Source organism: Otolemur garnettii, unplaced genomic scaffold (genome assembly GCF_000181295.1).
Source record: "Otolemur garnettii isolate 467f Iridium unplaced genomic scaffold, OtoGar3 scaffold00017, whole genome shotgun sequence".
NCBI lineage: Eukaryota > Metazoa > Chordata > Mammalia > Primates > Galagidae > Otolemur > Otolemur garnettii.
The window spans coordinates 9,980,989-10,003,783 of NW_003852412.1; the positions used below are offsets into that span (position 1 = coordinate 9,980,989).

Genomic DNA, 22,795 nt, shown 5'->3' on the forward strand with positions numbered 1-22,795 from the left:
TTGTTGTTTGGCAGGCCAGGCTGGATTGGGGCCCACCAGCTATGTGACTGGCGCCTTAACTGCTTGAGCTATAGGCGCCGAGCACCAAATGAGATTGTTAAATCTCTAGGCTTTGAGTCTGCAGAGTCCTTGAACAAAGTTTTATAGCAGTTATTTTTCTAAGACTGACTAACAAAGGATCTGGATTGCATTGAAGCTGAGGAAGTTGTCTTCTAAAGGTGGACCCTGTCCCTTTTTCTTTTGCTGAAAAATGATTAGGCTCAAATAGATCAAAACACTGGGTGATTTCATTTTTCATTTCCCAAAATTTCCATAATCTGATTATATAGCAATTATGACTGTTTTTAAACCCTACCAAAATTAATGGCTCCCCACTCCCTTCTTAGCCTTAGGCTTTATTATGATTCTTTTATGTACAATGGAACGGAAGTTTCAGGACTCCAACGTTTTTTTTAAACGACCCCGTTAGTACGTATCCAAAGCAATGCCAAGAAACATGCAGTTATTATACATACTGCTTCTAGCCCTTTGTCAAAGATATGAGTACTTCAAATATCTGAGCTGCCTTGGACCCCTAAGCACATTCACTCTAAAACGGGGACAGAGGGGTTTGCTTACAACCCACATTTCATATGCATAATTCATTGACTGCTTCACAGGGGAAAATTTGTTTGTAACATTCTCTGTCGCAAAAATGGCATAAAATTCTAATTTTCTCACATTGTATGGGAATCACATCATTTGGAGCAAGTTTAATATGGACATCAAATCACAATTTCTTTACATTTTTTAAACCCCTAAGAGATATGCCTCTCTTTTTTCTTTAACACAAATGTTAAACTAAAATCATAATTTCTGGACAAGAGGCCTGTAGAGCAAAAGGTTGCCATCTAGGTATGATGCTTTAATCCTAGTGTTGTATTCTCATTACCTCAGTTGTGGGAGGATAAAGCTATGTCAGAAAGCAAAGAAGAAACTACTTCCGCTGTTAAGTTATACAGCCAGGCCTCACAGAGAAACAGAATGAAGTTCAGATAGAAAGGGAACTGCACCATTCTGCAGCATCTCTGATAATGTTCCAGGAGGCAACACGTTGATTCACTTGATGGCAGGGTAATAGAGGCATCAGGTACAAAACATGGCATAAGGAGATGCAGAAGGGGCTCGTGGACATGGCAGGTGCCTCCCTTGATCTGCAGTTTTTCTGCAGCTCTTTTTACCTTGACTTCTGCACCCATCCAGATGGGGAGAACGGCTTCAAGTAGAAATCATTTCAACTGTTCCACATTTTTAATCCCTTCTGAATTGCTCTGCATTTTAAAACCAGAATATAGAAAATGAGAGGGACTAAAGCACATAAATAACAGCTAATGTAAGTTTGAAACTAAGCCTTATTGTGTATGTGTCCTGGGAATTCAGATCTGGAAAGCATCTGACTTAATTAATAACATCCATAACTTACTTGATGTTACAAATATACTTTAATTTTTTTTTTTTAACACAGAGTCTTGCTTTGTTGCCCAAACTGGGGTATAGGGGCATCATCATAGCTCACTGCAACCTCAGACTCCTGCCATAGCCTCCCAAGTGGTTGGAACTTCAAGCACATGCCTTAACTCTTGGCTAATTTTTCTATTTTTAGTAAGATGGTGGGTCTGGCTCTTGCTCAGGCTGGTCTCGAACTCCTTGACCTCAAGTGATCCTCCCACCTTGGCCAAAGTGCTAGGATGACAGGCATGAGCCATCATGCCAGTCCCATACTTTAAATTTCGAAACTAACTAGATATTTGTCATATTATTTACATTATCTTTAGCAAACTTTCCTAAATATCCAAGTTAATTTTTCAAGTGGAATGCACTCATGTGTCTTGAAACTAGAAATTTAATTTTTGCTTCTGTGTTTCTTAATTTAGAAAACATTTATATATAATAAAATTATGAAATGTCTTAATTATTATAAACTTAAATTGTATTTCTCCTACATTAAGCCCAGAAAATAATCTTTTTATTTTTATTTTATTTTATTTTTTTTTAGAGACACAGTCTCACTTTGTCACCCTCAGTAGAGTGCTGTGGAATCACAGCTCATAGCAACCTCCAGTTCTTAGGCTTAGGCAATTCTCTTGCCTCAGCCTCCTGAGTAGCTGGGACTAGAGGTGTCCACCACAGTGCCTGGCTATTTTTGGTTGCAGTTTGGCTGGGGCCTGGTTCGAACCTGCCACCCTCAGTGTATGGAGCCAGCACTCTACTCACTGAGCCATAGGTGCCACCCCCAGAAAATAATCTGTAATGGATTTGTTCATTAGGACATTTTTAGTATCAGTATAATTTAAGTGTATTTTCTAGTTCATTTATGACAAATGCAAATAAAATGAGGCAATAACTAGGTTGATATTTTACTTTACTTTTTAATGGTAATAGTTTACAGCCTATTGATGATACTTAAGGTTCTTTTCCTTAAATTTGGACTGTGGTTAATCCAATCAGACCTTAGGAATTTATATGCTTAAAGAAGCATAACTTTCAGAGGTAGTTTCTTTTTTTTTTTTTTTTTTTTTTTTTTGAGACAGAGCCTCAACTTTCGCCGTAGGTAGAGTGCTGTAGCATCACAGCTCACAGTAACCTCCAATCCTAGGCTTAAGCGATTCTCTTGCCTCGGCCTCCCAAGTAGCTGGGACTACAGGTACCCACCACAATCCCCGGCTATTTTTTGGTTGTAGTTGTCATTGTTGTTTGGCAGGCCAGGGGTGTATTAGAACCCACCAGCTCTGGTGTATGTGTCTGGAGCCTTAGCCGCTTGAGCTAAAGGCACCGAGCCAAGAAGTAGTTCTATTTATTGCAAATGTGCCCTTAGTGAAAATGATACTTGGCTCGGCGCCTATAGCTCAACCGGCTAAGGCGCCAGCCATGTACACCTAAGGTGGCAGGTTCGAATCCCCAGCCCGGACCCGCCAAACAACAATGACGGCTGCAACCAAAAAAAAAAATAGCCGGGCGTTATGGCGGGCGCCTGTGGTCCCAGCTACTTGGGAGGCGGAGGCAGGAGACTCGCTTGAGCCCAGGAGTTGGAGGTTGCTGTGAGCTGTAATGCCACGGCACTCTACCCAGGGGGACAGCTTGAGGCTCTGTCTCAAAAAAAAAAAAAAAAAAGAAAATGATACTTTATAAACAAGGAAGTCGAATTAAGACCAGCATTTGAAAGAAGAAAAATTCAGATAATTTTAACATTTGGGGTTTCGGGTGGTGCCTGTGACTCAAAGAAGTAGGGCCCAAGCCCCATATGCTGGAGGTGGCAGGTTCAAACCCATCCCCAGCCAAAAAACTGCAAAAATAAATAAATAAATAAATAAATAAAAGAAAGGAAGCTTTAAAAAAAAAACATTTGGGGTTTCTTCTATGAATAAAGGAGAATTAAGGTTTTACATATAAAAATAAAACTTCTTTTTCAGGTATGATTATTCAATATTATTTAATGCCTTTTCCCTCTATTAATGTTCCTACTATAAGAAAATTATAATTTAAGACGGTTCTTTTGTTTCCTAAAGAAGAACAAAAGAAAAAACTCTTTGTTTAAGAAAAAAATAATATGAATTGAAACCTAATTCTGAGTTTCTATTAATTTAGATACAAAAAATCATTGAGTTTTGCATAGGATATTTGCTTTTAATATGTATGCTGAGGAAATAGGTACTCTTTTTAAGAAAAACTTATAATCAGTGTTCTCTTTGTTAAACAGTTACAAAATATAAATGATAAATTATAGCATTTCTGATCTTGTTGCTATAAACTAAACAGCTTTGTCTTCAGAAATAAGGTAAGGAAAACAAACTTATGAAGTATGTACTTCTTAAAATGAAGATGAGTTACTGTTCCTTTATAATTTTGATAAACCAGGAAATAAAGTTAATAAACTGAATGAGCATGAACGATCCATCTCTCCACTGCTTTTTGAAGACAGTCTTCCTGATTTGCAGCCCTCAGGAAATCCTTTCCAAGTGAACTCTGAAGAACAAAATAATCCTCAAATACTCGAAAACTCGGTTGTTTTTGGAACATCAGCTGAGGAAGTGGTAAAGGAAATACGTTTCAGAATCGAGCAAAAAACAAAACTGACAGCCAGTGCAGGTATATAAAAGGATATGCGTGGCCAGTATGATTATAATTTTGCTACTGGCTAATACAGGTGTAATGTTTGTAGTTTCTGATTATAAATTATACAATATTTTACTTATCCATTCTTTGATTCAGCCTCTTACAACTTCACCTATTTAGAATAGCTATGAATTTAGATGAATTGGAATTATGCAGACAAGCATATGAGCCGGAAGAAAAAACTATCATAAATCTTATGTAGCTATCCTCTTTGAAATATATTTTAATTGATTTTGCATATAATACTTGATTATTAGTTTTTCCTTGGGAAAGTTCAGGCCTGTCCAAGATTATATTGCAGGAGAGAACCCAGATGGCCACAAGATAGGAGACAAAAGAAATACCAATTAGCAATGTAACAGTCTAGGACTATCTGGTAAAAGGAAAAATGGGTTTATATATGTCAGTAATCCCTGAGAGCATCACTTTGTCATAGCGTAATAGCTGATGTTCATTATGAGGACCTTGAATTGTCTTATAAAAGCCATATTATGTTAATTTAATCTTTCTTTCCATACCAAAGCATAATAATGAATAATAAATTTTAGGAAGATGTATATATTATAAAAATTGAAACAAACTGTTTAAAAATATATTTTAATAGACCTATTTCAAATTATCTTAATCATTGAGATTCTTATAGATTATAAAGTCACCTTTCTGAAAAACAGTAATTTGCTTTGTAAGTAACATAAAAAGAATGAGCAAATTATCCTTATTTTAAATATACTATAACCTAGAATCTATGATTTTTTTCATTACATGGATAATCTATGCAAAAAACCTTTTCAAAGAATAAACATTCATCCTAAATTATATTCCTAATCTTTTCTGAGAGTAGATGTAGAACCACTATAAAACAGTCCTGAATTCCTACTAAAGGTAGTGAGTAAACCAATAATAACACTTATTATTACTCAGCTCAGAAACTACTCTTAGGCTTTAAAATACTGTGGTGAATTAAATGTTACTAATTTCTGCTTCCACAAAAACTAATAGAATTTCTTTTCCTATAACCATAGCAGCACCTAGGGATATGGATGGTAATCAAATATTTTTAAAATAACATTAGATATCATTTCAGATTTTTTTCACTTATTATTTTTTTCTGTTTCACTATTGCATGTTTAAAAATCATATATGTCAACTTCTTTGAGTCATCAGAGTGTTTTTCTTTTAAGGCATTGCTCCAAATACAATGTTAGCAAAAATATGCAGTGATAAGCATAAGCCAAATGGACAATACCAAATTCTTCCCAACAGAGAAGCTGTGATGGACTTTATCAAGGACTTACCCATTAGAAAGGTGAGATTTTATATAAAATTTATCATCTATATGTGCTCTCTGAATTCTGAAGAGATATTGTTTAGGCTGATGGTAATTGTTCTTTGCTGACAAGTTTTGAAATAATAGATAACAAGCAGGAACTATAATGGGTGATTAAATTTGAGCTTGAAAAAAATCTTTCTATGAAACCTTTAAAGTGAGGTTTAGGAGCTTATTTGCTGGAAATTTTTGTTTGTTTGTTTTGTTTTTGTTGCAGTTTTGGCCAGGGCTGGGTTTGAACCCTCCACCCTTGGTATATGGGGCCGGCGCCCTACTCACTGAGCCAAGGAGCTGCCCTGCTGGAAATTTTTAAGAAAAGAATAGATGATAGACTTTCAAGTGATCTGCCAAGGATAAGGGAAATAAAAAGAATATTTGTAAGAGTCTTTTCAAATATTGCTTTACTTTATAAGATTGCTACCAGATTAATAGGCATGAAACTTCAAAGAGATTTAGAATTGTAATTGTTTTTGACAAAAAAAAAAAAAGCCAAAATACTTTACAGTTTTTTAAATGGTAAATGTATCCCTCAGGGCTTCCAGAAAGGGTATATTTTATAATTCTTTATTAGAGCTTTTAGCTTTTTCTATACTTGTAGACTTTTTTGTAATAATTATACCATATGCTTCCTATATTACAGTACATGTTGTTTTAGGACAGTGTTTCTCAACCTTCCTGATACCGCAACTCTTTAATACAGTTCCTCATGTTGTGGTAACCCACCCCAACCATAAAATTATTTTCGTTGCTATAGTACTTGTTACTATATAAGGTGTGACTATAAAGCAATGTTTTATAGTGTGTTTTTCAGTATGACTAGACATTCTGTTAAAAAATATTCTGGAGTCAAAAAACATTGGAGTATACCACTCCTGGTGGGTCAGTGTGTATTCATAAATCTTGCATTAAAAAGTTTCATTTAAATGTGTTTATCTCATTGCTTCTTGGCCTCTGGGTAAGAGCAAGTGTAAATTTGTTTATCTCACCATTTCCCAAGTTTATATGACCAAAGCTTTCCTTTCTTAATGCCTTTTCAAATTTCATGAAACTTTAGTTTAGGAAATGTGATCAAAAAGTAATTAAAGTGGGTAGGGCATGGTGGCTCACTGGGAGCTACTCTGGGAGGCTAAAGTCAGTGGATAGTTTAAGCTCAGGAGATTACTTGAGTTCAGGAGTTCGAGACCAGCTCAAGCAAGTGTCAGACCCTGTCTCTACTAAAAATGAAAGAGCTGAGGCAAGAAGATCTCTTGAACCCAAGAGTTGGAGGTTGCAATGAGCTGAGATGCCATGACACTCTACCAAGGGTGACAAAGTGAAACTCTGTCTCAAAAAAAAAAGAAAGTAAATATGACTTGTGAAGAAAGTCACATTATTCATACCTTTTATTCATTATAAAAGGTAATGCAAGTTTAATCTGAATTCTTACCTTCCTGTAAAAATCTATTAACGATAAATATTGATTCTTTTTTAGGTTTCTGGAGTAGGAAAAGTTACAGAGAAAATGTTAAAGGCTCTTGGAATTATTACTTGCACAGAGCTCTACCAACAGAGGGCATTGCTTTCTCTCCTTTTTCCTGAAACATCTTGGCATTATTTCCTTCATATCTCCCTGGGCTTAGGTTCAACATACCTGGCAAGGTATCTATATGTATAGTTGTTCTGCTTTTTCTTTATCATTTGCTGAAATACCAGTTTTAACCATTGAAATGATGCTATATTGATACGAGTTTTAAAATTCTTGTAGACTAATTTAATTCAGAATACAATATTTGAATTAGACTCAACAGATTGGATGTAGGAGAAAAGAAAAACAAGAATAAAGAATCACTTCTGGGTTGATGGCTTTAGCTGTTGAGTAAGAAGAACAAGAGGAATGAATGATGGCTACTTTCTTTTCTGTCCCTGCCTTGTTCTTTGTTCAGAACATAAGGGAAATTCTAGTCATCAGGTTGTTGAGGAAAGAGAGATAGGTCATATTCGATATTTCACCCTTTAAGCAAAGAGATTTAGTGATTCTTTGAAAGCCTGAATGAACTAACTACATTTGTTTTCTTTTCCAGATTTGTAAATGATTCATTCATTCAATACTGAGTACCTTACTTTGTGCTGGGCACTGTTCTAGGCACTGGGGATACATTGAATAGAACAAAGTCCTGCCTTTATGGAGTTTACAGACTAGTGTGAGAGATAAAAAATAAACAAATAAATGAAAATAAAGCAAAAGCACAGAAAATGACTTGGTGTTAAGTGTGGGAGTAAAGGGCAGTCATCCAGAGGCAGGGACCTGAAAGAGCCTGCCATACAAAAGCCAAGAGAAGAGGGAACCAGGTAGAGGAAAGGTTTTATTCCCTGCTACTGTTTCATCCAGGTCTTAAAAAGAGGAACCATAGTTGGGGTAGGTGAAAAGAAGGGAATTTTAAAAGAATGGGAATTATAGAAGTCAGCATTAGGCAATATTTTTACAATTTGTCATCATCCTCTTGGCCTGCCCTCAAATAACTCCATTATATTCTTGTACTTAAACTAAAAGACAATAACAAAAATCACTGGGGATGCATATAAAATTGATTAACCAATTAAGCCTGCTAAATCTTACAGAGATTGTAAGACTTATTATATTGCTTTTCTCATTTCTTCCTGCTCATCATTCTTTTGAGTCCATAGTTAGATCTTAAGTGGACATAATGAAAGACAAAGATATCACAGCACTATAAATAATCTAGTATTTGAAGATAATAGGAATAAAACTTTAATCAAAAAATTATCCTCTTTATATTTCCATAATGCTGAAAAGCAATATAGTTCTAATATGAAATAGCATATGTTAACCTATGATGAGATGCAGGTAAGGCTTTTAAGTGAAAAGAGCAAGCCTGCCTTCCCCATCTATATTCTCTATTCTTCTACTCTGCTTTGTTTTTTTAAAACTGAATATTTCTACCATATTCCATATTTACTTCTGTATTTGTTTATCTGTCTCCCTCCACCAGGATATAAGTTTCTTAAGGACAGATACTTGGTCCATGTTGTTCATTATTGTATCTCCAAGTTCTAGACAGTGCTTGAGTCTTAAGTTCACTAAATATTTGGAAAATGAATAATTTGCATGTCATTTCAACTTTTCAGTTTCAAGTCCTATCAGAGCAGCTAAAATCCAGCCAAACTTGGTGGTTCAGATTTTCCAATCTTCATCCTATTGCTGTGTACCGAATACTGATTGAGGTTCTATAAAGTGGTATAAATGAATAAAGAATAGGTGATAGAAGAAAAAAGTTAATGTACTAGGTCAGAAACTAGATAATTGTTATTATATTATTTAAAACCTAGTTTTATCCTATAAATGCAAACTGTTACACAACTACCCTCCTATTATTTTTTTTTTTGGAGACAGAGTCTCACTTTGTAACTCCCCTTCCCCTAGAACTGTGGTGTCATAGCTCACAGCAACCTCAGACTCTTGGGCTCAAGCCATCCTCCTACCTCAGCCTCTTGAGGAACTGGGACTACAAGTGCCTACCACAGCACTGGGCTATTTTTAGGGATCGGGGTCTCCCTCTGGCTCAGGCTGGTCTTGAACTCCTGAGCTCAGGCAATAGACCTGCCTTGGCCTCTCGGAGTGCTAGGATTATAGGCATGAGCCACCACACCCAGCCCCTCCTACTGGTTTTTATAGGTTGTGGGGTTTTTTTTAGGTTGTGAATTTTGATACTCAGGCTTTTCATAGAAGGAATTTATAATATCTACCTATTTTCAAATTTGTTGTTTTTAATAGATATAGATGTTCTCTGGTGATAGTCTTATTTTTAGATTTAAAAAGTCACTATTTTTCATGGTGAAAATTTTAATTAAAAAAATAAGATCTAAAGAAATTAAAAAATGAGATATCTAAAGGGTAATTGACATGTTAAATCCTCTTGGCTAACTAAGGAACTCAGTCTTCTTTGAGAAAGACAGTAAGGACTTCTTTTTCTTTTTTTCATTTCCAGGGATGGAGAGAGAAAAAGTATGAGCGTTGAGAGGTAATCTTTTATTAATTACTAATTGCTCATATTTAATGTTGTTTCAAAATAATCTTTAAATTGATTTTTAGGAAAATATTATTTGCAAATCACAATAACAATTTTCAGCTGTTTTCCTATCTGAAGTAAATACCCCAATACAATGCTTTATCATTCTCAGTTGCTATATTCTCAGTGGAGACATTTAAGAAACACTGACCTAGTACAAAGTTGTATTCATATTTCACATATTTTAACTATGGTTAGAAAGCTGAATGACTTTCACAAGATAACACAATAAATGGCTTTGATAAAAATTGCTTATTTAGGCTTTAATTTAAATAAAAGCAATCAAAGAGAGAGAGAAAGAATCTTCCAAAAATGAGATAGTATTATCTTAACAAAATTTTCTTCCATTTGTCTTTTGTTATTGAGAATATTACTAGATATACAGGAGTATATTCTCTGCTTCTTTCTGGAAACTCTCCTTTGCTTTTTCAGAACTTGCATAAGAACATCAAATTTGGTATGGCATTAAGCGGAGGGAGATTAAAATTCATACCGCATGCAAAGAGCTACCTTCTCTAATGTATATGTAAATAATTCTTACAGTCAAAAAAAAAGGGCTAGGAAATCAATAGAAAATATGAACAAAGATTTAATTTGTTAACAGAAAAGAAAACACAAATGGCCCTCAAAACAAGGGAAAATATTTCCATGCTCACTTATAATTAAATACAGATTGAAAGTTCTCTGAAATAACTCTTCTCATTGGTTGGTAAAGATTATAATATACTCTATTGGCAAGACTGTGGGATTGAAATTGGTACAAATTCTAGAGAGGGGTGTATTAGTTTCTTACTCCTTTTTTAACTAATTATTGCAAATGTAGTGGCTTAAAACAAAACATTTATTCTCTCTTCATTTTGAAGGTTAGAAGTCCTAAAATTGAGATGTTGGTAGGGCTCTAGAGGCTCTACCTCTAGATAGTAGAGCATTATCCAAAAAATCCATTATTTTACAAAAAATAGAGGCCACCAGCATTCCTTGACTTGGGGCTTCAGCATCTTCTCTTTCTTTGACCCTCTTGCCTCCTTCTCATAACGACCCTCAGGCTTATGATGGGTACACCTGGATACTTCCTCGTGATTTTATGCAAAGTCCCTTTTACCATGTGAGGCATTAGGTTCAAAGATTGCAAGAATTAGGATATTGACATCTTAGGGACCAGTCTTTGGCCTACCACAGAAGGCAAGAAATTTGGCAACATCTGTTAAAAGATGTTTGATACCATAATTCTTTTTTTAGCAATTCATTCCACAGATGTAATCACGTCATTTTACACAAATACAAGTTTATTCATTGCATATTTTTATGATAGCAAAATATTGAAAATGACTTTAATATCCATAGAGAATTGGTTAAATGATTTTACTTTTCTAAGTTAGAGTATTATGCTGCCATATAAAACTGAGGAAATTATTTGCACGTAAGGAACTCTCATCAAGATAATTGAGAAAAGTAAGATGCATAACAATGTATCTATACAAAATGAAAGGCAAATGTTTGCTTATCTTTGTGTGGAATGTTTCTGGAGGAATTCATAAGAAGCCATTGTCACTAGGGCAGAGAAATGAGTAGCTGGGATATTGGAGGAAGGGGGACTCTTTACTGATAAGTTATTTGCTGAGGGTTTTGTACTCATCACTCTGGTCTCTTAGTGTCATCTTCTTTTATGTTAACATCACATATAAACTTCTTTCAGCATTCTTGCACATGAATTCAAAATATCTTTAATCTTACCGGCCCTCCATTTTTAGTTACCTATTAGACAGCTCTGTCTAGCTGGCATGAACCAAACCTTTAAATTTCCTTAAAATCATTTCCCATCCAGAAAATCTGTATGCAGAAATTGGACTGATGTTCTCATCTATACTTTCATGTCTATATAATACACATACACACAAATTGTTTTAAGTTCTGGGGGCAATTACCATTATCTATTGGTGATTTTAATCATTTGTTTTAATATCCTAGAGCAAGAGCATAAGGTTGCTCCTTTGCATGATTTATGTAAATCTTAGGTATTTTTGTTTAATTATATTACAATTCATCTGAAAACTATTTTGTACTTCAGAAAATATAACAATGCTAAGCCGTGCAAATGTACTAAATCATTCCCAAATTATTCTGAATTATAATTTACTTTGTACATCATCCTTGTTTTTGTAGGACATTCAGTGAGATAAATAAAGCAGAAGAACAGTATAGCTTGTGCCAGGAACTTTGCAGTGAACTTGCTCAGGATCTGCAGAAGGAAGGACTTAAGGTACTTTATTTTGATGTGGTATTCTTAGTTTTTAAATTTTTAAATAAAAAAAACTTAAAACTTAAATTGTTTAATAAAAAAGCTTAAAGCAAGTTGTATATCTTTATAGGGTGTATGTGATGTTTTGATACAGGCATTAAATGTGAATTAATCAAAGCAAGGTAACTGGGGTGGGTATCCATCACCATAGGCATTTAACTTTGAGTTAGGATCCTTCTAATTTTACTTTTTGGTAATTTGAGAGTATTCTATAACTTCTTGTTGATTATAGTCAACAAGTTGTACTGTCAAATATTGTTCATTCTATCTAACTATATTTTTGTACCCATTAACCATCCCCACTTTATCCTTCCCTCCCTGATCCTTCCCAGCTTCTAGTAACCATCATTCTACTCTGTCTCCATGAAATCCATTGTTTTAATATTTAGCTCCCACATAGGATGTCGGACAACTAAGTTCATAAATTCATCCTAGAAAAAGTGCTACATGCCTTATTGCTGAATATCACTACAGACACCTGTGAAGTACTCCCCGTGGGAAGCTATGCGCTGACACCAGCACTTAGTCCACCCTTCAAAGCAATTTTAGAATTATTTTTCTGGAATGACCATTAGAACGCATATGAATAAGAACATGTGAGATTTGTCTCTCTGTGCTTGGTTTATTTTATTTAACATAATGTTCTCTAGTTCTATCCATGTTGCTTCAAATGGCAGAATTTCATTGTTTTTTTACTATGTTATATGTGCTACAATTTCTGTATCCATTCATTTGTTGATGGATGCTTAGGTTAATTCCTTATCTTGGCTATTATGAATAGTGCTATAATAAACATGGGAATATGGATATCTTTTTGATAGACTGAATTCCCATTCTTTGAATATATCCCCGGCAGTGGGGTTACTGGATCATATGGTAGTTCTATTTTTAGTGTTTTGAGGAACCTCCACATTGTTCTCCATAGTGATTTCAGTAATTTACACACCCACCAACAGTGTATGAGGGTTCCCCATCTCTACATCCTCAACAGCATTGCTTATCTTATTGACAAAAGCCTTTTTAACTGAGATGAGGTGATATCTCACGTAGTTTTGATTTGCATTTCTCTGATAATGTTGAGTATTTTTTCATATACCTATTGGCCATTTGTATGTCTTCTTTTGAGCAATGTCTGTTCACATCCTCTGGCCATTTTTAAATTGGATTATTTGATTTTTTTCTTACTGAGTTGTTGGAGTTGCTTATATATTTTGGTTTTAAATCCCTTATCAGAATAGTAGTTTGCAAATATTTTCTCCCATTCTGTGAGTTGTCTCTTCATTTTGTTATTTATTTATTTATTTTTTTTGCTGTGCAGAAGTTTTTTGGCTTGATGTGATCCCTAGATTACATATTAATGATGAATATAAATTTGTAAACGTTTGAATAGGGTATTCCTATCCCCAATGATCTGACTCATTTCTAAGATCTATGATGAGGTCATTCTTTGAAGAAGCAAATTATGAGGCCAGAGTAGTTTCAGTATAATTCCAAAGGACTTTATACTGCCTTAGGAGAGTGCATTTGAATAAATTTAAAACTAGTTTCATGCCAGATGTGGTAGCACATGCCCGTGGTCCCAGCTATTGCAAGGCTGATGCAGAAGGATCACTTGAGTTCCCTGAGCTCTGAGTTGTAGGGCACTATGCTGTTTGGGTTTCTGCCCTAAGCTCGGTATCAGTATGGTGATCTCCCAAGAGCAGGGGATCACCAGCTTTCCTAAGGAGGAGTGAACAGACCCAGGTCAGAAATGGAGCAGATCAAAACTCCTGTGTTGGTCAGTAGTGGGATCATGCCATTGAATAGCCACTGCACTCCAGCCTGGACAACATAGCAAGACCCCCCAAATCTTACCAAAAAACAGTTATATTGGCATTAGAAAAGAAGGCAAAGGGAAGAATTTCCCTAGAAATGTATTCACATATTATGAATGACTTTCTAATCATTCCTTAATGTTTTTCTTATGTAGACATTGACTTTCTAAAGTAGGCATTTTATTTCAAGGTTCTTAACACATTGAGAAGAAAAGCCTGTAAGACTTGAGCTTTCTCTTTTATAATCTTTATTCATAACAATTCATGTTTACTATTTTACCAATACTCTAAAATCAAAGGTAGAGTTATTACAAAGTGTAATAAAAAGGTATTAAAAAACTACTGCATGGGGACAAATATGCAATTTGGTAGAATAAATAAGACTTAGGGGGCTCGGTGCCTATGGCTTAAGCGGCTAAGGCGCCAGCCACATACACCTAAGGTGACGGGTTCAAATCCAGCTCAGGCCTGCCAAACAATAATGACGGCTGCAACCAAAAAATAGCCAGGTGTTGTAGCGAGCGCCTGTAGTCCCAGCTACTTGGGAGGCTGAGACAGGAGACTTGCTTGAGCCCAGGAGTTGGAGGTTGCTATGAGCTGTGACGCCATGGCACTCTACCCAGGAGGACAGCTTGAGACTCTGTCTCAAAAAAATAAATAAATAAAATAAAGACTTAGGGTTCAATAGTTCAGTAAGATGACTATACTTTCCAGTAATTTCTTGTACATTTCAAATTAGCTACAAGAGAATAGTTCAGATGTTTCTAGCATAAAAAAAAGAGATTTAAAATGACATGAGCAGTCAGGCACAATGGCTCACACCTGTAATCCTAGCACTTAGGGTGGCCAAAGCAAATAGGTTGCCTGAGCTCACAGGTTCGAGACCAGCCTGAGCCAGATTGAGACCTTATCTCTAAAAATAGCCAGGCATTGTGGCAGGCGCCTGTAGTCCAGTTACTTGGGGGGTACTGTGGTAAGAGAATCACTTGAATCCAAGAGTTGGAGGTTGCTGTGAGCACTGATGCCGCAGCACTCTACCAAGGGTGACAGAGTAAGACTCCATCTCAAAAAAATAATAAACTAAAATAAAATAAAATGCTAGGTATCCCAGGTACACTGATTTGATCTTTACAGATTATATCAATGTATTAAACTATTGGCTCAGCGCCTGTGGCTCAAGTGGCTAAGGCGCCAGCCACGTACACCCAAGGTGGCGGGTTCGAATCCAGCCCGGGCCCTCCAAACAACAATGACGGCTGTGAGGTTGCTGTGAGCTGAGATGCCACGGCACTCTACCCAGGAGGACAGCTTGAGGCTCCTGTCTCAAAAAAAAAAAAGAAAAAAATATTATTACGTGTACCCCAAATTGTTTTATAATAAAAAGTAACTAAAAAATATGGGATATCTGATGAATATTTTTGTCTTAATCCTTTTCTATCATACTTTGAATACAAAGTATCCCAGAGGTTGCCATAAATTGGAGTAATTAACACACTTATTTTATATTTTTTAGAGTTTATATTTATATATAAACACAGAAATATTTGGTAAAGTTTTATAATGAATATTTTGTAAATAAATAAAGATAGATACATTTAGCTATAATTTCCCATTTTTCCTGTGTATACATGGATGGCGACCTTTAGGCCACTGTATATAAAGAAAATTCTTTTTTAAAAAATATCTTTTTTTTTTTTTTTTTTTGAGACAGAGTCTCAAGCTGTCCCCCTGGGTAGAGTGCTATGACATCACAGCTCACAGCAACCTCCAACTCCTGGGCTCAAAGTGAGTCTCCTGCCTCAACCTCCCAAGTAGCTGGGACCACAGGCGCCTGCCACAACGCCCGGCTATTTTTTGGTTGCAGCCATCATTGTTGTTTGGCTGGCCCAGGCTGGATTCGAACCCACCACCTTAGGTGTATGTGCCTGACGCTTTAGCCACTTGAGCCACAGGCGCAAGCCTAAAAAAGTCTTATATAAACTTAATTTTAGAATCATTTTAGACTTCTGGAAAAGTTGCAGAAATAATGGATTTTCAGTATAAGTATCATCCAGTTTCCTCCATTATTAACATCTAATATTACCATACTAAATTTATCAGAAGTAAGAAACTATTAATAGCATATTGCTATTAACTACAGACGTTATTTGGATTTTACTAATTTTTCCATGATATGTCCTCCATCTGTTCCAGGATTTAATCCAGGGAACTACATTGTATTTAGTTGTCATACGTCTTCAGTCTCTTGTGGCCTGTGACATGTTCTTTTCTTTTTTTCATGACCTGATAGTCTTTAAGTAGTACTGTCCTGGTATCACACAGAACTCCCCACTGTCTGGATTTGTCTAACGATTAGATCAGGGTTATATGGTTTTAAAGAATACCACAAAGATGAAGTACTCTTCTCCTCATATCCTACCAGGGGGCACACGATGGACAGATAACATCATGGATTATGTTAACATTCACCACTTTGTTAAACCAGTATTTGCTAGGCTTTTCCACTATGAATTTACTATTTTCACCTTTGGAATTGAGTTAGTAAATCTAACTTACCCTCAAGTGAGGGAAGGCAGGAGTTAAGTTCTACCTCCAGGAAATACTAAAATATGTATAACCTAAAATTTGCCACTTTAACCCTTGTTAAGTGTACAGATCGGCAATAGTAGATATATTCATATTATTCTGCCACTGTTATCGTCTTCTATCTCTAGAACATTTTTATCATGTCCAACTAAAACTTTGTACCCATAAAACACTAGCTGTAAAGGGAATTATTACATGTAATTAATGCTTAGCATAATATCTGGCATGTAGTAGTCACACAGTAAGTATGATTTCAAAGAGGCACCTGTAGATTTTTTTCCCTTCCCTTTTAGGTATTAAATCTCTATAAAAGATTCAACAAAAAGAAAAACAGGTAACTTTGCCCTTTATATGAGGTCTGACAATGAAGTTAACAAACTTGTAACCATGTGCTTACTTTGGCAGCACTGTGTAAACACTGTAGCATAAAGAAAAGACAGATATTTAAAATGACATGAACAGCCAAGCATGATGGCTCAAACCTATAATCCTAGCACTTTGGGAGGCCGAGGCAGATAGCCTGCCTGAGCTCACAGGTTTGAGACCAGCCTGAGTCAGATCAAGACCTTGTCTCTAAAAATAGCCAGGCATTGTGGCAGACACCTGTAGTCCACCTACTTTCTGGACTGTAAGTTTTGTAACCTTGGTGTATCAGTGTCTCACAGCTATGTTAGTGTCAACATATGGCTGTGTCTAGCTGAGGGGTGTTTATTATTATTGTTGGATGCTTTTACATGCCATCATAAGAATGTCAGAACTTGAAATAGAACAACAAACAAACATTAAATTTCTTGTTAAACTTGCAAGAATAGATGTGAAATCAGGGACATATTAGTCCAAGTTTATGGAGGTAATGCCATGAAGAAAATGGCAGTGTACAAATGGATTAAATAGTTCTTCAGAGGAAAGAGAAATTGTCACTGTTGAAGAGAGGTTAGAGCAGCCAGTAATGAGCAGAACTTACGGAAATATTGCAAAATTCACCAAATTGTGCATCAAAATCATCAGCTGACTGTGAGAACCAAAGTATACCAAGTAAACATTGATAGAGAAACAGGAAGATCTTAACTGAAAATCTTGGCATGAGAAAGGTGTGTGCAAAAATGGGCCCAAAGGAGCTCAAAAACAAACCAAAGCAAAGGAGATTTGAAATTGGCCAAGACCTTTTGGAGAGACAAGACTATTGTGTTATGGTGATGAACCATGGGTGTACCAACACGACCATGAAGCAAAGCATCGAAGTACACAATGAAAATCAACCAATTCTCCATGACCAAAAAATTCTGTCAGTCAAAATGAAAAGTCAAAACAATTTTGCTAACCTTTTTTGATATGAGAGGGATTATTCCTTACGAATTTGTACCAACTGGACAGTTAACCAAATTTACTATTTGGAAGTGCTAAAAATGCTATGTGAAAAAGTTAGACAAAAACAACCTGAGCTTTTGCCAGCAACTTATAGCTCTTGCATCACGACAATGCACCAGTTCAGACAGCACTTTCTGTGAGGAAGTTTTTAGCTAGTAAACAAATAACTGTTGGGAACACCCTCCCTACTCACCTGGTCTGCCTCCCCAGTGACGTTTTTTCTTTACCTGAAGATAAAGGAAATATTAAAAGGAAGACATTTTGATGACATTCGGTACATCAAAAGTAATATAGTGATAGCTCTGATGGCCTTTCCAGAAAAATAGTTCCAAAATTGCTTTGAAGGGCATTCTACGTGCTAGTATCAGTGCATAGCTTCCCAAGGGGAGTACTTTGAAGGTGATTGTAGTGATATTCAGCAATGAGGTATATAGTACTTTTTCTAGGATGAGTTTGTGAACTTAGTTGTCAAACTTCATATAAAGATCTTTTATATAAATTCAGTTAGAGATAGAATAATAATTATTGCTGACATAAGACTTTAGCTTGTTTATGGATTTTCACTATTCTTCACAACAGTTTTTATCAGCAGTTTTTCTCACCATTTCTTATCACCAAGTATAACCAAATGCTTGGTTATTCTTCTATATTCTTATAAGACCTTTCTGAATGTTTCTGACCTGTAAATAACATTTTCTAAGTTAGAAAGCCATGTATAATGTATTCTAACTGTTACAGGGTAGAACTGTTACCATTAAGCTGAAGAATGTGAATTTTGAAGTAAAGACTCGTGCATCTACAGTTTCATCTGTTGTTTCTACTGCAGAAGAAATATTTGCTATTGCTAAGGAATTGCTAAGAACAGAAATTGATGCTGATTTTCCACATCCCTTGAGATTAAGACTTATGGGTATGATTTCTCATTCTTTTTCTTTTTCTGCTAGATTTCCTCAAATAATTAACTTTGGAAATATAGTCCCTGACTTCATGATGGTTCAAGTCATAATTTTTTGACTTCACGATGGTGCAAAAATGATATGCATTCAGTACTCTCAACTTACAGTGAGGTTGCATCCTGATAAACCCATCATAAATTGGAAATATTGTAAATAATATTTTCATTTTCAATGGCTTTATTGGGACACAACCCCATTGTAAGTCAAAGAGCACCTTCATTTTGTTTCTTTTTTTTTTTAAACTGGTTATTATTTTTGTGTGTGAGTGTCTGAGATCTTTTTATAAAATTTCAGATTAACATGAGGGTACAAATGATTAGATAACATTGTTTGCATTTGTTAGGTAAGGTCCCTGTTTGAATTTCTTCCCCTGCTGCTGTCATTTATCTTAATTCTTAGAACCTGACATATGTGAAGACATAGTCATTAGTTTAATTCTAGTAAAAACCAATTAAAGTTATTCTTTTCTTTGTTACTTAATGAAATTATTGAGGCTACTTACATTCAAAATTCAAAACTTTTCATCTTTTAGAAGGCAATTCAACGCACATAGAGTATCTTATTCCTTTGGTGATCTAGGCCAATACTTCGTGATCAAAAACTGTAAAGACCAAATAGTCTCACATTAATTCAGTCACCTGGTGTCTCCTGTTGCTTAAAATTCTCCAAACTTTTGATTTCAGAATTATGGATAAGGAATTGTAATGCTATAAAACCACATTTCTGCTTACTTTGTGGTAAAAGGTAACAAGCCCTGTTTTGAAACTAGACTAGGTAAGAGCATGTGTATGGATCAGCACTCCAAAGGCCCACTTCATTAGTAGTGGGTCCATTAGCCATATTTTCATATGTGAAAGACATAGCACATACTGAATAAAGTGTTAATTACAAAATCCAAAGAGCAGGTGTCTGTAGAAGTATCATTCATAATTGCCCAAACTTGGAAGTGACCAAAATGTCCTTCAGTAGATGAATGGATAATCTGTGGTACATCCAGACAGTGCAAGTAATATTCAACACACAACACAAATGAGCTATCAAGTGATGAAAAGACATGGAGGAGGCTCCACTCCCATAACTTAATGAGTAGGCCGCTGGCCACATACACTGAGGCTGGCCTGTGTAAGCCCGGCCCTGGGCCTACTAAACAACAAAGACAACTGCAACCAAAAAATAGCCCTGGGCCTTGTGGCAGGCGCCTGTAGTCCCAGCTACTTGGGAAGCTGAGGCAAGAGAATTGCTTAAGGCCAAGAGTTTGAAGTTGCTGTGAGCTGTGACATCACTCTACCAAGGGCTACATAATGAAACTCTATCTCAAAAAAGAAAAAGAAAGAAAGGATATGGAGGAAACTTAAATGAATATTAGGTGAAGGAAACCAATCTGAAAGGGCTCTACAGTATATTATTCTGGAAAGCAGAATAGGGAAATAATAAAAAGACCAATGGTTGTTAGGGGTTAAAGGACAGAAAGAGGATGAATAAGCAAAGCACAGAGGAGTTTTAGGACAATTAGATTACTCTGTATGATTATATAATGGTAGATACATATCATTATAAATTTGCCTAAGCCCATAGAACATATGACACCAAGAGTGAACCCTAATGTAAACTATGGATTTGGGGTGGTAATGTGTCAATGTAGGTTCATTGACTATACTCTATAGAGTGGGGTGATGGCTAGAGATATATGGGAACTCTGTCTCTTCTGCTCAATTTTGCTGTAAGCCTAAAACTCCTCTAAAAAATAAAGTCTTTTTTTTAAACAAAGAGCTAAACAATCCTTATAGTGGACTCCAGGTAGTTACTTAGTATTTAATGGTATTATGTGTCAGATAATAATTGAAAGTCCTATATAATCATGCCAACTCTAATAGATAGTGAATATTTAATAATGTCCTTTTCTGTTTTTAAAGGAAAGTATATTTTTACTCATACTATCAGCTATGAACAAGTTTCCTTTAATTTAGAAAATATATCTAGTGTTGCTTTTCAGCCTTTTGCTTCTGTCACAACAGGATTATGTAAAATGTTTTTATGCACTGTGAGTGAATTGGCTTTGTTGGATTTGAAATTAATTGTCGTTGGTTTAATTTAGGTGTTCGGATATCTAGTTTTCCCAATGAAGAGGACAAGAAACAACAACAAAAGAGCATTATTGGCTTCTTACAGGCTGGAAACCAATCCCTGTCAGCCACTAACTGTATACTAAAAAAAACTGACAAAGATCAGTTTGTAAAACCTCTAGAAATATCTCAAAAGGAGAGTTTCTTTGATAAAAAACGATTAGAAAGGAAATTGAGCCACCAAGACGCATTTAAAGAAACCATGAACAAACAAAGCCTACAGAAATCACAACCATTCCAGGTTTTAAAAAAGATGAATGAGAATTTAGAAACATCAGAGAATTCAGATAACTGTCAGATATTTACTTGTCCTGTTTGCTTTAGGGAACAAAGACTCATTAGTCTGGAAGACTTTAATAAACACGTAGATGCATGTCTTGATGGACCTTCAATCAGTGAAAGTGCCAAAACGTCCTCGTGTTCACATGCTTCCTCTACTGAAGTTAACAAGGAAGAAAATGTGCATTATTCTTTTTCACTTTGTGAGAAGCAAAATTATGAAGCCCATCTGAAAAACAGAGAAATCACTTTAGCAAACTGTGTAGATTTGGAGGGTGCATTAGATAGTTCATCTAAAGCAGAATGTGTAGATACTTTAAATAACAGGCTCAGCAAGGAGGAATATTCTAGTCTTCCAAGGAAGTCTTTTAATATTGAAAATGGTCTTCAGAATTTTTGTACTGTTTCACTGGAAAATGAAGACCTTACATTGTTAAGTAGGCAAGAATCCCACCAACCTTATTCATATGAAGTAATAACAGGCCAAACTCTGATTTGTCCTGTTTGTAATCTAGAACAAAAGACTTCAGATCTTACCCTGTTCAATGAACATGTGGATATTTGCTTAAATAAAGGTATTATCCAAGAACTGAGAAAGGATAAAGTGAATCCAGTTAATCAATGCAAAGAAAGTTCCAGAAGTACTGGTGAGTTTGTAGTCATTTTAAATAACTTGATTTTCTAGGAAAATATTATATTAAAATTAGTAAGATTATTGTTAAGTCTGAAACATATGCACACAGAAATTCACAGGTAGTTTGTACATGCTATCATTTTCCTTAACCATAGTTAGCATAACCCAAGCCAACAGGTTGCCGATTTTGGGAAAACTTTGATTTGGGCTTGATTTAGCACAGAATGAGCTCAAAAGTTTAAGGAGTTAAATGACCTAATCAAAAAAGAAATTCCTTTAGAGATCCCTTATCAAGGTTCTCTATATTATATATTATAACTATAATTATATAGCTAGAAAGCCTCTTTTGATTATTTTTCAGTAGGAACAACTCTACCCCAATTTCAAAAATAAAATTAAGTGAAAGTACAAATAAAATTAGTGAAGTACAAACAACTTATCCAATAAAGTTGGTCTGTGGTATGCATAGATATGAACTGTATTGCACCAAGGATCAGTCATAACCTCTTAAATTTGTATATAGTTTCTCAATTGTTTCATGTTATTCATATTTTCCTGACTTTTCTTTCCTCTAAAGGTGGCTCAAGCAGAGTACAGAAGACTGTGACAGTAACAAAAAGGTATGGCTAATTTGAGCTTTAATAAAGCTGCTACAAAACTGTCATATTCTAAAGTCTAATTTTTAGGAGATATTAAATTTTGCTTTTATAAATCATTAATTAGCCAATGTTAAAATCAATTATTTTCTTTTCTAAAACATCAAGTATTGACTAAAAAATGTCAATTATTTTCTAAAATCTCTTTGTGAATTTTAATTGTGTGTTCTTTTTCATTCTAGGCCAGGACTGATGACAAAGCACTCAGCATCAAAGAAAATAAAACCAAACAATTCAAAACATACCCTTGATACATTTTTTAAATGAACATTGGACATTTCATCATTTGTTTTTAATTGAAACTTTTTAAATAATCAATGAATTTATTTTTCCTCTTTAAGTTTACAGCTTTATCTAGTGAAGGCAAGTACAATAATCTTTTTTCAAATTACATTGCCTTTCTAAGAATTTGGAATATATACTAATTTACTTCTGTGTATCTTTTTTTTTAACTATGAAAATTCTGCTTCCATGGTACATCAATTGGAAATCAGTCTTAGAGATCATTTTAAAAAGAGGAATTAAGAATAGAAT

General features: G+C 35.2%; 1 protein-coding gene across 3 annotated transcripts in view; it reads left to right on the plus strand.

Annotated features, from left to right (window-relative positions):
* POLK (DNA polymerase kappa) overlaps nt 1–22,548 on the plus strand; it is a 70,367-nt gene extending 47,819 nt beyond the window's left edge. For all 3 annotated transcript variants that reach the window (XM_023510941.1, XM_023510942.1, XM_023510943.1), the window contains 9 exons: nt 3,895–4,125; nt 5,334–5,458; nt 6,951–7,117; nt 9,466–9,498; nt 11,710–11,806; nt 18,352–18,523; nt 20,665–21,618; nt 22,183–22,225; nt 22,444–22,548. In XM_023510941.1, coding sequence (XP_023366709.1) covers nt 3,895–4,125; nt 5,334–5,458; nt 6,951–7,117; nt 9,466–9,498; nt 11,710–11,806; nt 18,352–18,523; nt 20,665–21,618; nt 22,183–22,225; nt 22,444–22,528 — 1,907 coding nt within the window. In that variant the 3' untranslated portion in view covers nt 22,529–22,548. The remainder of the gene's footprint in view (nt 1–3,894; nt 4,126–5,333; nt 5,459–6,950; nt 7,118–9,465; nt 9,499–11,709; nt 11,807–18,351; nt 18,524–20,664; nt 21,619–22,182; nt 22,226–22,443) is intronic.
* Nucleotides 22,549–22,795: the final 247 nt, after the last annotated feature.